Source organism: Cyprinodon tularosa, unplaced genomic scaffold (assembly GCF_016077235.1).
Source record: "Cyprinodon tularosa strain WSP-4 unplaced genomic scaffold, ASM1607723v1 ctg84, whole genome shotgun sequence".
Lineage (NCBI taxonomy): Eukaryota > Metazoa > Chordata > Actinopteri > Cyprinodontiformes > Cyprinodontidae > Cyprinodon > Cyprinodon tularosa.
The window spans coordinates 3,457,247-3,476,300 of record NW_024039607.1 but is presented as its reverse complement, the minus strand read 5'-3'; the positions used below and the strand labels follow the sequence as shown (position 1 = coordinate 3,476,300).

The 19,054-nt window shown below is 35.6% G+C and overlaps 1 protein-coding gene across 8 annotated transcripts in view; it reads left to right on the top strand.

The window, feature by feature from the left end:
• The first annotated feature begins 8,118 nt into the window (after positions 1 to 8,118).
• Positions 8,119 to 19,054, top strand: part of pax2b (paired box 2b) — a 47,779-nt gene continuing 36,843 nt past the window's right edge. For 2 of the 8 annotated variants that reach the window (XM_038272695.1, XM_038272700.1), the window contains exons 1-5: positions 8,120 to 8,626; positions 9,995 to 10,175; positions 10,480 to 10,677; positions 15,440 to 15,519; positions 17,145 to 17,264. In XM_038272695.1, coding sequence (XP_038128623.1) covers positions 8,584 to 8,626; positions 9,995 to 10,175; positions 10,480 to 10,677; positions 15,440 to 15,519; positions 17,145 to 17,264 — 622 coding nt within the window. In that variant the 5' untranslated portion in view covers positions 8,120 to 8,583. Of the gene's footprint in view, positions 8,627 to 9,994; positions 10,176 to 10,479; positions 10,678 to 15,439; positions 15,520 to 17,144; positions 17,265 to 19,054 lie in introns of all 8 variants that reach the window. The other 6 variants (XM_038272701.1, XM_038272697.1, XM_038272696.1 and 3 more) reach the window with 6 other exon arrangements.

Below are 19,054 nucleotides of genomic sequence, written 5' to 3'. Positions count from 1 at the left end.
AAAACACTCAGGACACTCTACCTTGAGAACCAGAATGGAGACCTCTAATTTGTATGTTTACCCCAGTAATCCCTGCTGCTTGTTTTTTTTTTTCCTTGCTTTCCTTCCTTGGTTCATTTTGAACTGCGAAAAGGTTAGTATAGTTCATTATCACTGGGTAGGCTCCAAGACTTTCCTCTACCCAAACACCTCCTGAAGGCCCAAGGCATTCCCACGCCAGCTGAGAGATTCAAACATGTCATGGACCGTATTCTGGGCCTCCTCCCAACTGGACATGCCTGGAACACCTCTGGGTTGAGGTGTGCAGGAAGCATCTGTAAAGATGTCCATGCCACTTCAACTGACTCTTCTAGATGCGGAAGAGAAGCAGAGATGTGGAGAAGGAAATGCCAGGCCAACCTGTAGGCCAAACACAATACATGTTAAAGTATGGAGGGAAAAATGAAAAAAATGAAAAAAAAAAAAAAATGTTCATTGAGCCATTTTAATATGGCCTTTCCTTATGTATATTAGGAGCTGACTGACAGTCATTTTTACCGAAGAGTTGTCCCATGTGGTAACCAAAGCCCTGTAATTTCATTTTACTGCGTACTGCTTTTTTAAGCTAAAGCTTCTCCATGCAATTTTTACAAGAAAACCTCCTACCTGAGACCAAGTTCTGTATTATTCCCTGATCTCAAATCTCAATCGGGCTTTCTGCAAACAGTCTTTTGATCTCCATTAGACAACTGGCAACCAAAGGCTCCACATTATGAAAACATCCTGGAGTAAACATGGCTCTCATTCCCACCATGACTTCCCTTCAAACCATCTTCCTCCATACAAACCAACACACAGACCTCTTCTACCAGATTCCTGCTAACTCTCACTGATACTTATCTTCCACTCCTACCAGTAAGTTTCCTGTCCTTCAACAGTGTGGTATTCCTTTGATTCACCCCTGCCCTGCCCTAGGAGATGCTGCTGATCTGTTTCCTCAAGAATTAATGGATCAGGGTAATTCAATTATTCTTGTTACTGTGTCAGAATTAGCTGTTTAAATTCATCCTCTGGACTTCTGAGAGCATATTTGTAGGTATGTATGGCTTTTTAAGGAAATCATGACACTCAAAATCAAGGGTAGGTTGGCTTTAGTGATACTGTAGATGTCCGAATCATGGGAAAAGATGGCACAGGTGGAGTTGTTCTTTACATGTGGATATGACTGATAGGGTAGGGGGGTTGTTTGATTCTCAATTTAATATCCATTAGAATTAGGTTTTGTTTTTTTTCCAGAAAGTTTCTTTATATTCTTAAGATGTCTTTGCTCATAAATTTAGTGTTTAAAAGTGTTATCTGTTTCCAAACTTTTATTATGTTATTTATGTATTAAGTCTTAATGGTGTTAATTTGAAATGTTTAATGATAGTCATTATAAGACTTTTTAAATTTCATAGTTTTATTTTAGGATAGGGTTGAGGTTAATGTATGTGCACTTGTGAGCTACTGAATAATACTTTGCTGTTTTGTTAAACCTCTTAACAAACCCCTGATCACCGGCACTCCATTTTGTGTATTTACACAGCAGGGTTTAAACTTTTACTAATATAGACATGTTATACATCCTTACAATGCTTAACAGCATGTTAAATCTGAATTTTTAAAATAAACCTTCAACTTCCTACAATAGCAGCGATCCTTAGGCAGTATTATAAATCCAATCTTAGATTCTTTATATTCCATTTATCTGTAAGGGTCCAAAGATGAAAAGTAATCCAGTATATTCATAATAAAAAAAAACATTCCATGATGAGAAAATTGCTACATAAAGTCTGTTTTTTACCATCAGAAAAGTTCCATCTGTAGAGCTAATGCTAAACGTCTTACTAATTACCATACTTCTCACATACTTCTCAGGTTTATCTTTGCTATGTTTGTTTTCCTCACCTTCCAGTCTACAAAACGAAAGTGCCCCCATCAATTTCAGCAGAGATTTGATGCCGGGACAGCCCTCAAAGTATCACAAGCGCTCCCTCTCAGCTGCCATCTTTAGGCATGCTTCCCCTCATATTATTCATCATAAAATGTGGCTGCTATTTGTTAAGTCCACAGGAAATGGTTAACTCTACAGCCAATGAAATTACCTTTAAAAGTAGGGTAAGAAAGGCAAATTTGAATTGTGTAGCATGGATATATCACAGGTCACAAACTGTACACAGGCAGATTTGGTCCTGGATCATTGCACAATGTTAGATAATTAGATGGAAAGTTAGAAAAATAAAAAAATATTTCCCTAAAAAAGGTTTTGAGGCTATTAAAATTATTCAGTGTGATTTTTGGTGTAACATTTTTGTGTAAAAGCAATAAGCACAAATTGGCATAATTTGGCACATTTAGAGAGGTTTGGAGACACTGGTGACACCAGAAGGTAAAAGCCCCAAAGCTCTGGAACTGTTATACCTAGAGGTCTGAAATGTTCTGCAGTTGTGGCTGACATGATGCAGAATACATGTAAAACAATTACACATGCCTATTGTCAAGAATGCCTTTGTTAGTGATATTCAAAAACTGCTATTTAAGACCAATTTTTTGAGTCATGATATAACTATTGCTGTTAAGGCTCTGTTTTAGTCACACTATTTTCATTCATGTTTTTAGAAACTTGAAGGTGTTGGCTTTCAAATTATGTGTCACACATGTAATTTGGGCTTATTTTCCATAGTTATTTGGCTTTTCTCTTTGGGTATGCAAAAAGGAGAGGATAACTTAAAATTGGGTGGGTGTTAAGAGAGAGGTCAACTTTTGTTCTATAAAACTGACTTTTTTGTATTTCTATAAATCTTGTGGAAAATATGTCACTTTAAAAGGGAATGGGCAATTAACAGACATATAAAAGTTTGATATATAAATAAAAGGTTGGTGTAGGTCCAATTATTTCTAAGTAATTAAGAGGGGGGGAAGTGTTTCAAGTATGAGTATATAGTTGCATGTATGTGTTTTGGTGTTACAATTTCTGTATGTTGTTCTCTATGAGACCAAAAGCTTTGCAGAAATTGTTGAAATGGACTTTGATCATGGAAATATAAATGTGTTTTAGCTTGAAGCCTGCAGCTATGAGGTGCATGACTGCTACATTATGCATTCACATGCCAAAGGCTAACACATGTCAGCGGCCCACTGGACAGAAGCTCTGTTTCCCATATTGCTGACATGTGATTGGAAGCTGTTGGCTGTCTGGTTGGGGCAGAAGCAGCTGGCGGGGCTCCTTCAGCCGCCTCGGGCTGATCTCTGGCGCACACGCAGTCACACATCCGCGGAGAAAGAGTGATCCACTGGAGGATTGTGCTTCTCCCACAGTGATGAACGCAGGGCCTTGTAGGGAGGGTTGGCTCATAGTGCGCTTCCTTTATCCACTTTGTGCAGATCTGCTGCTTGCAAACAGTGAAGATTATTCTTAGGACTTAGGGAAAATGTTTAAACTGGGTATATTGATGAAAAAAAAAGAATTTAATAAGTACCAGTTTATATACAGTTTAAAAGTATTGGTTCTTAAAATATAAGTATAAGAACGTGACACTATATTTTTAATAGCATAACTACAACAATATAGGCTAGATTTTTTTTTCTATTTTTAGAAACAGATCTTGTTTTCTTTAACTCCTGATGCCCTGTCTCCACTTTAAGTCGCAACCAGAGGGTGCACACATTTAACTATTCATGTGGAAACTTCGATGGGGATGAAATGGGATTTAGTCCTTGTTCCCAGTACGACAAATGCAACACTTTTTATAAAAAAGAATGACAAGATACCGTCCTATTTAAATCCGACCCCGCAGGACATATTTAACAGTACTTACCAAATCTGCATAATGAACATCAGCTCTTCCTTTATCTCCCAATTTAGTTTATAAAATCACTTTAGGAGATGAAAGACAAAGTCATAAAAAATGATCCTTTATTTCGATATAAACGACTCATTAAAAATGATGGTAATATTTATGGTGGGGATCTTTCACTCAAATGTTTAAATTGCTTAAACTCACTTGCATTCGGACTCTTAAAATAAGGTAAAATCCCCTCCACCGCTGGGAGTTTATGTGTTGAGTGTTGTGCAACCATCAGCTGAAACTCAGCAGTTATCTGAGGAGTTTTAATTGGAGTTAAGCCGAACATGAAGGCAGGTGGTAGATTTAAAGTGATTGGGAGGCGAGGTGCTTTCCCCCCCTAAAATACTATTTTATTCAGAGAGAAAAGCAGGACGTTCTTTCCACTGTGGGTTTATCACCTGAAGTATACGATCCTGCGTGGCAGCTGTAAAGTCTCACATTGACTTTTACGCCTGTAGTTAGTTTTTTGATTATTTGCAATTAAAAGGTTGATCTGGACTGCTGCAAACTTATGCAAAGCAGCAACAGTAGACCTGAAATTACTACCATTGCATTTTCAGTCAAAATCGTGCATTTTTCTTTTTCAGCTTTCTGACGCGGATTAATGCAGATTTTAAGGGGATAGTTGTCATCCTGCAGGAGAAATGCTTGTCACTAGTGAACATGAAACAAAGCAATGTGAAACAACGCGCTACAGTACAGGGAAAATGCATCGATACTAAAATAAATAAATTTAAAAAATGCATCAACACTATAAATGAAAGAAAATATGTATTTATATATATTTATATATACGTATATATGGCCAGTCATTTCATGATTAGAAAAAGCAAAAAAAGAAAAAGTAATTCCATAAACGAAAGTGCGCAATTCAGGCTCCACTTCTGTCTTTTAACCGGGGAGTCAATGGAAATCAGTCACAATGATTCAATTAATTATAGACAAAATTAAAAGCAGAGCAAAAATCAATCCTTCAAAGTGAAGCTCCATCTGCTCACTCCTGCAAGATTTGTGAGACGGAATCACACTGTAGCAACCTTTTTGGGGTTTTTTTGTTTTTTCTTTAGATGATAGATAAGATATGATTTGCGTTGTTGTCCAATTAAAAGGGCAGGCGATACTGATATTTTGGGGATTTATTTTTGTTTACAGAAGTGTTCATTTAAAGGTCGTCACCCAGAATGCTTACATTTTAACCCACTGATAGAGCATCTTGTTTAAGGCCAAAAGAACTTTAACCAGGGTGTCAGCTCAAAGAAACGCGCATTGAACGCACCATCATACAACCTGTATTTAAAGGGGGCATTTATATGGACAGATATGACACCAGCACTCCAAAGCCTTCATCCTCCTTACTGAATTTGCGCCATAATGTGCGGAGCTGCTGGACCACCGATGCTCCTTCTTCCCTCTCCTCCTCCTCCTCCACCTCCTCCAAGCCACCTCTCCTCTCTGCACAGGCCATTAGGAAGCGGGGCAAAAGATAAATTGCTCTCTGTCAATACATTACACCTCTCCTAATGGGTGCACGCCAGGCTCCGAAAACATTTTTGCAAACTCTTGACATGTGGTGGCATCGTCTTAAACGTTGCAGCTGTGAGCCAGAGGATGGGTCTTCTTGCACAAATTGGTAGGCTTTTTCTGCGCAAACTTTATTTTTCTTTCTTTTCGGATTTTGCCTAAAATTAACCTAAAAGTTAGAGAAAAATAGTTTCGATCTGTCTGCCAAAACTCTCCTGAATAGCCCCTGTTATGAACTATCTGATCTCCATAGATGATGAAAGGAGGCCTGCATCCTTAGATTAAAGAGGGAAGACACATTGCGACATTGCGCGTTTAAACACGAGACAAGCATTAAATCAATTTAGAAAATTAGGATTTTATCCCCTATTTTTTTTCTTCCTTGTTTATTTTGATTTTTATTATATTTTTCATTAGATGGGTGGTGCATTAGGGGAGCAGGAGGAGAGAGAAGTGGGGGTATAAAACTGAAGAAGGGGGTGTCGATGGGGTTGGGGGATCTTATAGGAGGTGCGTGTGTGGAGGGGTGTAGCTTTAAGGGAAATGTGCAGCCGGGTGTGAAATTACAGCCTATAGTGCTACATATTGTACCAGAAGCCCTCTCCAAAAACAGTAACAAAAAGAGAAATCATCCTCTAACCTGACCAGGAGGCCGTCTGCACCAAAGAGATGCCCCCCATCCCAACCCCCAAAATAGGGTGACAGGTTCATATTATTAAACAAAATATTAGAAGGGAATCAATAACATGTTTATTGTAATAACTCAATAATCAATTAATAGAATTAGATTTATTTGGGTGATTATTAAGCAAAATACATAAATTAGATACATTCAACAGCCAAAGAGAATCATTTGCTGGTTAAATAGGAGAAACACACTGGAAACAATTACCATGTTTGACTTTAAAATACACTCATCCTAAACAAACACAAGCTAATTCATGTTGTTATGAATTGATTTTGCAATTAAAATCTAATATGAACAAGTAATATTATATAAACCCACTAAGAATACTGGTAAAAAAATATATCTGTGGCAAAATCTAATTTTTTCAACATTGTTAAGAAAACAGATTTGAGTGCAGTAATATTGGCCTTAAGAGAACAGATGCTTACAGTGTCAAAGATACATAAACTATGCAAGTTTCCCGTACTTTTTAAAATGTAGGCTACTCACTCAGCAAACCTGCTTACACCCATCACATTTATCTGTTATTTTCCCTATTCCTAACAATTATATGTAAGACATATTTAGCCATTAAGCTTTATGGTGAAATAGATTTTTAATCTACTCTGCAAGGATGTATTGTAACCCTTTTTTATAAACCACTGCCAAGATGTGACAATCTGTGACAAAACTGCAGCAGCTGCAATCCTGCACTTTAGCATCAGCAAAGTGGCAGGAAATGTTGCTCTAATATTATTATGAGCATTTAGCTATAGGTGTTTTTTTTTTTTATTCCCTGTTCTTTACAGATGCTGACTCAAAAAAAAAACATATTTCTTAATGTGTTGTTTCACTGTTGTCAAATAACTGTAAAGTTAAGCAATGTCTAAGCATTTTAGCAATTAATGATTATATATATGAGTTAATTTTAGTAATTAGTCGTCGGCACGTTTACTAATTAGGCCTAAATACCTTTGAATGTATCTTTATTGTATTTGTTTTTAACTACTATTACTACAAGATTGATAAATTCACATGTATGACGATTTTTTTTCAATTATCTGTGTTTAAATTGATTTTAGGACCATCACTGCATTTTATCTCTTTCATAAAAAAAACTTAATAACATATATATTATTTATCATAATTATCATTAATATTATAATGCCATACACTTTAAAAATAATTACTCAAAAACTGCATACATATATGCATACATATATCTAATGATTTGTTGTTGAAAAGTGTTCTTTTAACTTCTAAATTTGCAGGACACTTAAGTGGATCCTAAACCTTTACTTATTAAGTGTCATACTACATCCTTCCTCAGGTTTGAGAAACTATGCAGCGCCATCTACAGAGGGTGAGGGGCGTTGTTATGAGTGCAGAGGAACCTTCATTTAGGACCATCAAAGTGTACAGTAACTTCCACCTTGGAGCAGTAGATACAATCATCACACAATCAGCTGTTTGCAATGAAAGTCAACACATTTGGTATTAACCTGATCATATGTTTGATATCATATTAAATAATAAAAAAAAGCTTAGAAAATAGCCCAAATTATAAGGCCCACATGGGTTGAAATGCAAAGATATATAAATGATGGGAAAAACTGAAAACATTTAGGTTATAATAAGCAGGAATTTTTATCTAAACTATTTTTTATGTTAGTTAATATCTTTTACCGTGCATTTGGTCCAAAAACTAGCCCACAATGATTTCTTAATGAATTTGTTATATTTATTATATTTATTTCAAAATGTACTGTAAGACAGTGGACAACTTTCTGGTGTCCAATAAACATGTTTGCAAGTCGGACCCTATTTTCCCTCCCCTTCCTGTCGGTGAACTACAGACCTCCTCATTTGGAGCCCCTTTTTTTGTGCTGGCGAATCACAAAGTGTTGGCATCTATTGCCTTTGTCTGACAAGTCATCCATATAAGCAAAAAGGGGGGTCTGCACAGGGGTGGGGGGGTGAAGAGGAGGAGGAGGAGGAGGAGGAGGAGAGGGTTGCAGCTTTTAGAACCACAGACAGAGAGAAGAGGCTTCATTCTCAGCTCCTAAAATCCAGCCTCACGCACCCCATCGCAACAAAAAAAAAAAAAAAGAAAGAAAAGAAGAGAGAAGTCGGCGTTTTTTAATTTTTTTTTTATTTACCAAGACCACCAGGACTGAGGACATATCGGGGGCCCTTTACTGAGGGATTCCTGTGAGAGAAAAAAGGGGGACCCGGTTCGCTCGCTGGCATGCTGTGAGAATTACCTCCAGCTCTGAGAAGCGCTCCTTCGGTCATGCCGCGCACCTGCAAGAAAACATCCAGCTGACGGACCGGACTGTTAAAGAAAAAAAAAAGAAAAAGGGGGTAACTTCAAGGGGGAAGAAGTTGGCATTGGATCGGGGCTGGAGGGGTCCAAAATATAAGTCCCTCCATCGATTAGAATCACCTTTTTCTTCTCCACAATTACCCCCACGATAGGAAGGCGAAACGGCGACTTCAGTTGATTATCTGTCTTTCCTTTGCTATCCAATGGATATTCACTGCAAAGCAGACCCCTTCACGGCGATGCACCGTAAGTAGCACAACCCAAGGGTTTTTATTTCATTATTCTGTTTGATTTTGCACGGACAGAAATAAATATATATATATATATGGAGAAGGGAATGTTTAGTTCCTACACTGCAGCAAAGTGCAGCAGTTTTTAAACGGCTACCAACATCTTAGTGCAATAAAAAAAAACACAGAACAAAGGCTAAACGTGTGTATAATCGGATAATTCCAACTTAAATATAAGATATTAACTTATAAAATTTTCTCAATTTGCCTCTTACATTGTATCTATGCGAAATGAAATATAATAGATGAATAAATTAAAAAAGGAAATAAATAAAAATGCAATAAACATACAATTTTCCCTTAGAAAATAAAAAAAATGCTGTTTTCATCAGGTGCTTTCTGGGTTTTTCTCGTGCAGCAGCCAGGATCTTTCCGCGCGCACAGCATGCGCATGAAAAAATACAACAAAAAAACCTAATAAGTCAAGACATATTAGTTACACATCTATTATTTAAATTATCTGTGGAGCTACATTCGACTTAAACACGCATAAAAGGTGCTTATTCCTAATTTGAGGAGTGCATGTTCATAATTGATGACTTCTTTGTTTACAAGATTGTGTGCAATCTGAGTAATCACAATTAAATTGTAGAAAAATATAATCATGGACTCATGCGTGACCTGAAAGGGATATGCAAAAAAAATATTCCAGTAGGTGCAGATGAATTTAAAGTTATGTTACACATTTTAAATTATTCATCACTTCTCAATTAATGTAGCTACTAAATGTCAACGTACGTTAAGACCGGGTCAATGTGGCGCATAAAAAATAATCATAATAAATAAACCTATAGTCGTACATTTTTTTTTTTTTTTATTTAAATTAAATATGTTCTAAAAATTGTCATTGTAAATTTTATCCTATTACAACAGAAGTAATCCATAAAATAACTATTTCAAAATAAGCAGTTTGTGTACTCTTTAAAAATGTTTCCTAATTCTCATAGATAGATAGATAGATAGATAGATAGATAGATAGATAGATAGATAGATAGATAGATAGATAGATAGATAGATAGATAGATAGATAGATAGATAGATAGATAGATAGATAGATAGATAGATAGATAGATAGATAGAATTAAAAGTTGAAAATTGGTGCATGATCCCCTCAAATTAGACATTTTATTTAATTAATTGCATAAGGCATTTTTTGCTGTGAACACTGTTTCTCATGTTTCAATTCTTTGTTCATACTTTTCCTGCATAGTTTTGTTTTTTCGTTAGAAAGGAATTTTTCATCAATCCATTTCCATTAGCTGCACATTCCTTGATTTCTCATAGCGACCTTATGTAATGTTACGTCTGTGTGTTTTTGCTGCTGTTGTATCCCACGTAGGGCACGGAGGTGTGAACCAGCTTGGTGGGGTGTTCGTGAACGGCAGACCCCTCCCGGACGTGGTGAGGCAGCGGATAGTGGAGCTTGCGCATCAGGGCGTCCGGCCCTGCGACATCTCCAGGCAGCTTCGGGTGAGCCACGGCTGTGTCAGCAAGATCCTCGGGAGGTGAGAAGTGATTTCAGCAGAAAAAGCAAACCTAAAATCCAGGCTTATCCCCTGGATCTTTCATATCTCAAGTAACTTGAACGATGGGAACTTATTAGCCTATTAAATCGGATATTCTTTATTTTTGCGCGCAAAACTTTCCATGCTTCGAATTGTTTTATACTATACCTGTTTTCTGACATGGAAACTTATTTTGTGCTATTACTTAAACTTAAAAATGGCCTACTAACTTTTCATGAAACAAATTAAAATTTGACACGTGCAGGAAAAGTTTTAAAAAGTTTTTTTGGTTTATTTCCTACAGATACTACGAGACTGGAAGCATAAAACCAGGGGTGATTGGTGGGTCTAAACCCAAAGTGGCCACTCCGAAAGTGGTGGAAAAAATTGCAGATTACAAGAGACAAAATCCCACCATGTTTGCCTGGGAAATCAGAGACAGATTGCTGGCAGAGGGCATCTGCGACAACGACACTGTTCCCAGCGTTTCATCCATTAACAGGTAAACTATCCAACTTTAAAAGGTAAACTAATTAATAACTTTGTTTCTCCTTAAAAAAAAAAAATAAATAAATAAATAAATATATATATATATATATATATATATATATATATATATATATATATATATATATATATATATATATATATATATATATATATATATATATATATATATATATATATATATATATATATATATATATATATATATATATATATATATGTGTGTGTGTGTGTGTTTTTTTTTTTTTTTTGTTAAGTAAAGTGTTTGTCTCTATTTAAGTGGTTAATTTTTAAGTGAATTACTCACTGGTAGGACGAAAACATTTTAATCAGGAAATTATGTATTCACTGATTAATGAATAAAAATGTAGATAGATAAAATAAAACTTTGCTTTTATTTTAATATCTTCAGAAATGCGAAAATAATCAAAATGTAATAAATTTTGATATTTGATTAATTATAATACATTATAATAAATAAATAAATTATATATATATTCTATATCAGCCATATCTCTGCGGCTGACAGCGCAGGAATATGTTTGGAGCAACTTTGCGCAGATACCTCCGCAAAGTGCTACGTCCTCAGAGGTGCAATTCAATCTTTGAAACTTAACCAGCCCCCTTCTCTTCAACAATCAGCAGTTGTACATTCAGGACTCAGTGAATCTGTCGAGATGAAAACCGATCAATATGCGGTGACCAGAATCCCGTGGCGCTATAAAGAAGGCCAATTTTCTTAGCGCATCTAATGTGCAGCAGGGCTGCACAGAAGGAGAGAGAGAGAGAGGCAGAGAGTGACTGCTGGTCATGTTGCTTAACCTTTTAAACATCCTGTAAAACAAAAAGTTTAAAAATAATAATAATAATTCTGGTATGCCAATGCAATTGATGAGAGTGCTGCATTAAAGTTTGCTCTGGATGTGTTCAAAAATCGGATTTTGTGTAAATAAAAATAAAAAATTTGGATGTTTTTGTTTTGGAAATACCCAAACCCAGGACCTTTCCCTTAGATCACATCTCTTCTCCCTACCGCCACCACCAGAGATCTGTGGTGATGAACTTTGGTTAAGAGGCACTGTTCCATATAGAGGCAGCATCAGCATTACATTTTAATGAGCTGATTGGAGGGCCTGGACAGCTCCACACAAGACATCTTTTAAATAGAGAAAAAAAAGAGAGAAAGGGGGAAAAAAAGACAGAAGAAAATTCATTTCATGCTTCGTGGCTACTTAAAAAGCCCCATTTAAGGAGCCTCAGACACATGTATGTGATAAATTCAAACTATGTTAATATAATCAAGAAAGCCTCATAAGTTCTTTTTTTTCAATCCCAGGTAAAGATGGGTTTATTTTGGAATGGGAAATGGAATTAGAGGAGCGATTGCATGTCTTTTTCATGTTGGAAAATTAAAATTTGAAAACAAAGAGCTCTAATTCTATCAGCCTAATATCAGTTCAACAGTTTTTCTTTTGAAAACCGCCCAGAGGAAACTCCTCCTGCCTCACATGTTTCAGGGGGATATTTTTTATTTCATAAACAGTTATTTCATAAACAGGTTTCAAAAATCTTAACTGTCTTTAAAGAATCTCTAATCCATGGTGATTTGTTATGTATTAGGATTTCTCTCAATGTTTTTTTTTTACAGCTTTAATGGTTAGAAAACAACTAAAACATGCTGTGTTTTCTGCACATTGTTAAAAACTGAATAGAGATTTTACAAATTTCTTTGTTTTTTTTTTTCTAGATAATATATTTTGTGTTGATCAAAGTCTATGTTAGATTTTGAGCAAGTTTTTTTTTAGAAGTTTATGAAATAATCCTTTAATTTAGTGCTCTATGGCTACTTGGAAATGTGCACTTCATTGTCATTAGACAAAATGTTTACATTATGCTCTAACTTTTTCATTGACTGCATATAAGAGAAATCTTATTTGGAGCTGAATTGACAGATATATTCATATACAGATATGTTCTGCGTGACTGTGGTAACCTCTGAGACAGTGACTCCTAGAATAAAAGCCATTTCTCATACGTAATATCACAGTAGATTTCTAGGTTAAACGCTGATTATTTCCCCTTTTTTTTCTTCATCAAAAAATTTTAACTGTTGTTCTCTCTTGTTCTGCAATCCAGTTCTACCCATAGCAAATATGGAAAATTCCTGTGCAGGACAAGAAGGACGATTTTTTTTGTGTGTGTGTGTGTGTGTATATTTTCAACTGTTTAATTCCAAGTTAAGAGTTCTAAAACAAAATAACCAAATATATTATATGAGTTTTCGGACCGACTGTTTTAAACAAGAAACTAAATTAACAAGCGGAGAAAAAAAAATAAAATCTAGAGCCAGACCCTTTTCTGGTTTGGTGCTTCAGTGGATTCCAGTGGTGGATAGTCTGACCTCAGAACTGTTAACAAAAGAGGATGCTCGATTTAAACACCTTTCTCTTGCATGCATTATTAAATGCAACAGAGATAGCACTGTAACCACACAGAGAAACCAAAATCAACACTTTCTATCGGACATAAAACAAAAAAAAAGTAGCAAAAAGAAAAAGGTCTTCAGTGGTGCTCGATATTATTGATTCAAATGTAAAGCAATTTTAATATATCTCTAGGGGATTTTTAGCAACAAGCAGGTCATTAATTTATTCTGCTAAATTGCTTATTCAATGTGAAGAACACGGATAAAGCATAAAATCTGTTAGATTTATGTCACGTAGACGAGTCAAGGGGTCGAATAATTCTAATGGAGAAAAAAGAGGGAGTAAAAAAAATAAATAAATATCAATGTTTGCTTTCTGGGAAGGTTTTGTTTTAGACAAATTTAGTTCCAAGAGGTTGTTTTATTTGTAGAATAATAAAAAAGATATTTTATTGTCAATTTCTCAAAAACCTCTTGGCTCCTGAATTGATATCAGTATATAAAATGACTCGTGTCATACTGTTCATCTTCAGGGATAAAGAGGACAAAGGTGCGAAAAAAGAAAAAGAAAAAAAATCGTCTCTCAGCAGACCTCCCGTAAGTGGCTCCCATGGCATCCATGATAAATAGTTTTAAAGTTTACAAATTATTGTGACAGCTCCCTTTATCCCAGAGTGCCATTCAGATTAAAGGAATCTAATGCTGGCGTAAGCTTGTGCAAGGCAATAAGGAACTATTGCTTTCCTGTCACATATAATTTATAGCTTTCTATTTGCATCTGTTTGCCTGTGTGACTAATCCCCAACTTTTTCCTCACGCTGGCCTCAATCAATACAACTTCATCCGCATTGGCACATGGGGTTGGGTTGGGGGAGGTGTTGTGTTTTATCACTATGAAGCCCCCTCCAAACTTGGGTCAGTCTGGATCAAGAGGGGGTTGGAGGTGGAGGGTGCTGATTAGTGCTGGCCAGGTAGAAGCAGTGAAGCTGATCATTGAGGTGAATTGATGTGATTTCATGCTTTGTTTGCAAGATCACCTAGACCAAAAAGTGCACTAGAGAGTCTTTTTTTCAGGACCTCATTCCTTAAGTTAGAAACCTTTCCCCAGATCGATGTTTGTTTATGAGTTGTTTTTGATATCTATATCAGAATATGTTTCTCTGGTTGTGCTTTTGATACTCAGGTGGTGGTAGTGATAGAAGAACGTCTTAAAAAATTGTTCCAGCCCATTTTGCTGATCAAATTTGCTTTTATCCTACAGGTCTTCTGTTGATACACAATGAACAAACATTAGTTAAGAAGCATTTACCTTAGCTTGCAGGAAGACTCAGTTGCAGTGAAAGCTGTGTTGTTTTCTGAAGCAGATTAAAGGCGCATTCATTCTTTATTCTTTAGTCTTAAGGCTTTAGATATTTGTGCATTATGTAATTGTTGATATCTTCTATTATACAATTATCATTGATTAACAACAGTGGAAAAAAGTAACTACCAGATATGACATATAGGAATAGTAACAAAGTAGAATATAAATAAACAGGTTAATAAAAAGGTTAATAAATAAGTACATCTAAAAAGTCAGAAACAGTTTTAGGAGTAATAGCTGCTGTGTCATCATTAGTTCAAAACTTTATATTTCATCGTAATAATATTGCGGAAATTCAAAAAAAATCTAATATGTCTTTTTTATAAAGTGAACAGATCCATTCCATTTACAAAATTTTATGGTCATTTGCTTCCAATCATATAAATAGATTCTAATGCTGTATTCAACGGCAGATGGTAAAACTCTAACTAAGGAAAGCAAGTGAATTGAGTCCCTGGTTTTGCACCAATCTCGATGTCCTCTTGAGCATGAATATGTTTACAGTCTACAGTCTAATGCTTCACGCTTTAACTTTGCAGCCTGTATATTGGCCATGCATATGGTGACAGTCGAAAAGAAAACCTCTTTTGTTCTTGGCAGCATGCTAGAGGTGGTTTATTGAGTAAAAAATATTGTGTAACGATATTTCTATCCATCCAAGGCTGTGAAACTCCAAACAGGCCAGAGGTGACTTGCAATAGATGCTCTTACTTTCCAGGGTTTCCCTATTGAATAACAAAACAGCCTTAGTATTGTTTTCTTACTTGATGACATGACTGCTCTAAATTTATATATATGTTTTTATGTATTATATCTGTTTACATTTTTCTTTTTGTTTCCTTTATTTAAACATTTTCTAAAAAGTTTTATTTTTTTTGTATTTTTGGCTATCTCTGTTAAGACTAAGGCAAATTTAATTGAAGAAAAGAGTTATCACTCCTGACATCGGCATTTTTCTTTGTTCCCCAGGATCATCAGAACCAAGGTTCAGCAGCCTTTCCATCCCTCTCCTGATGGCTCATCACTTTCAGCACCAGGCCATACAATAGGTAAACAAATTTCCATCATATAAAGTTTCTGATAAAACCGAGTGGACTGTTAATGCATATTGTAAAATATTGTTTAAGGAGATAATTTGTAAAGAATAAACGTACATATTAAATTTCCATTTGAAACAATAATATCTGGTATAATCGGTGGGGGAAAAAAATAATGTCCTTATACAGTACTGGTCGTCTTTCTTTAAGTTGGTGAAAAATTGTACAAGGTAGGAGCCGACATTAACATTATTGGATCTCAACAACAATACAGAAATATTAACCAAAATATACTTAAATTCCGAACAAGTTTTGATAAGAATTTTCTTGTATCTAGAGGTTTCTGGCTATTTTTAACAGGATATTGAGCTACTCAACTATCTAAACATTTTGTAAAAATGAATGTGTTTGATCCTGAAAATACACTATGTTGGGTGTACCAGAGGGTTCTGGTAAAGGGGATTCTTCCATTAAGGGAGTTTTTCCTCTCCACTGTCCCTACAAGCATGCTTGGTGTGAGGGATTGACTTTGAGTCAATGAGTCGATGCAATCAACTGGTTTTTGTTAGATAGAAAACTTTGAATCAGTTTGACTGTATGATCTGGTTGAATTGTACTGTAAAGGGCCTTGAATTGCACCTATATAAATAAACATAATTGAAATGTACATTAATGATGTACTTGAAATTAAATTTTAAATTATTAATTATTAATGAATCACTTTAAATTATTTTATTTGCTGATGAAAAAAAATTAGTTTTAATTTTTAGAATTTACAGTAACTTTAAAATAATAAGCCTCAAAATTTATCTTAGCAGAAGTGTTTTTTAGCCTTAACTCGAATAGAACCAAAATGCATTTTTGTATCTAAAAAAATAATTTTAACAAACAAAGTACATGAAACCAAATTCCCAGGTGTTGTAGAATGTGATAGGATCTACTTGCAAGAATCATAATCAATCAAACTCTAAAAAAGTAGCATGCCATAAATAAAATAATCTATTAATTATCTCTGCATTTCTTTGGTGTAGGAACATCTCTTGAACAACTTACTGAGGGAGGTTAGGGGGAAAAAGTTAATTACATTTCACTGCATTTGTACCAAAAAATAGCATAAAAATCCTATAGATTTTGATTCTTAAGTAAAATGGTGATACTGCATACTAATGAAAATGTACATGTAAATAAGAAAGATTATAGCCATGTCATAATATTAGATCAGGTAGACATTTTGATAACATTTTAAAGAACAAAAAAATAACTTTTCCAAATAGTTGCATGCAGAAAGGAACTGGTTATGTTTACTTTGAGAATGTTATATTTTAACGAACACAGTCTATTTAAAATGTAAAGCTCCGTTTTGTTGTCTCCTTTTATGATGTTTTAAATGCTTAGTGTTGGTGTGGCGTTTCTGGACCCAAATTTAACTAGACATTATAATGCCATATTGTCAGTTACTGATTTGTAAACTCAATGGTTAGTATTAAACAAAAATAAACCTTATCCTAATCTTTTCAGCCATATAACTTGCATGAATTACTGATGGCTTTATCTTAATTGCCACAGCTGTTAACATTCAAATGTTCAACACATAATAGTCACATAATCAATAGACTCTCTTTTTCCTCTTTCCATAGTACCAAACACATCCTCCCCACCTGTAAGTAGCGCCTCCAATGACCCTGCGGGATCCTATTCCATTAATGGGATTTTGGGTATTCCTCGATCCAATGGAGAGAAGAGGAAAAGAGATGACGGTAAGAAGTGTATCTTTAACATTTACTTAATAGATAATATCTGTAAAGATAAAAGAAAGTTTTGCATTTTGAACTGCTCTTTCCAAGAAAGTCCAATTTGCTGAGCTTGCATTAAAGCCTGCCTCAGTTCCAGTCGATGACCCCTATAAAACACCTGAGTATGGACTCTGTTACACCGCTGTGTCAACCTGCCAACGAGTCTTTTGATTTGAAGACACGACCTCCGCTGTTGTCTCCTGCAATTAATCTTTATGGAAGTGATTAAAGGGCTTTAGATAATTACATGTCAAGATGATGTAGCCAACCACCCAGGTCAGTCAAAAAAGCTGCTGTAGCTCTTAGGTTGGCTTCTCAACACCCCTCCACCACCAGCTGCCAACAACCAAAAGTAGCTTCACTTCTGCCGGGCTAGTGGGTATCAGGAGGCCTGAGGCAATATAGATTATTGGTTCTGTAAGCAATAGGCCTCCCTAATGTCACTACATAAGAAGCTGATGAGAATAGCTAAACAGATGCAGCCGAGTTAGAAGGCATGCATGGGTACGGAGCAGTTATCTCAAACAGGGTGGGGAATGAGTGCCTTATTTCTGTGGTTCTCTGGAATGAGAGCTAATCAGAGCTCGACGGCAGTTTACATAGCGTCTTTCTTTGTTCTCCGTTTGTTGGGGGGGAGTAGAGGTTTGTGGGATATTGAGTGGAATTGATGTTTTATGTGCGTGCAGGGAGGGGAGGGATGACTAATGACCTGTCAGAGGTAGATTTCCTGGCAAAGATATAAAAACCAGCATGACGTGGACATGGCAAATGACATAATCAAGTCTTTTCCCTGTAAGAGATGCAATCGCAGGGGCATAATGCAAACGTCTGGTGTTTTCAGGAGGTTCATTTTCAGTCGTTTCGAGGACCCTCTCGTATTAGCTGGGGTGTAATGTCTAGTCACTGAATGATGAAATGCAGGCATTTTTATGCAGATTGCTACTGAAGGGCAAAGAGGTATTAAAGGGCATAAGGGGAATAAGCGGTAATGTGTGAGGGGAAAAAGGCAGGGCTCTTTTGTGTGGAGGTCTTCCAGCTGACAGCGCCATGTTTCTACAGCTATTCCGCCTCAAATGACTCTCTTGATGTGTTGCCATCTCCATGATTTAGGTGCTCGGCCAGCGTTACTGTGAAATAGAAGAAAGCTGTTCTGTGGGTGGATGCAAGGGTCCGTGTTTGTGTCAGAGCAGGACTTGCACTGAGAGTGGTATATATATATATATATATATATATATATATATATATATATATATATATATATATATATATATATATATATATATATATATATATATATATATATATATATATATATATATATATATATACACTATACTTCTATGTGCAGCTGGTCTGCATCTACCTGGAATCACAGGTTTGTAGATGCTTTATCTTTTCTGGACATAAACTTTAGATCATACACACAAACATACTGAGATGCGCACACGGTTGCAGACCCTATGTCTTGCCTTGGGCCACAGTTTGTAAAAATAATATATTACAGAATGTGCTACCCTGTTGACACAGTCATCCTCTTGCTCTCCCTCAAAGAGCACCTCAACAAAAAGAGGGAGAAAAAAATGTGTTTTTGGTTTCTACTGTGATAAAAATAATTTCTTGAGTAATTTTTTTAAAAGAACATTTAGTATTTTCCTTTGTTGTTTTTTTTACATTTGCTTAATGTGTATCTACAATATAATGCATCTATTTAACATAACAACTTGCACTGACCATTTTTACGTTCTTATAAAATC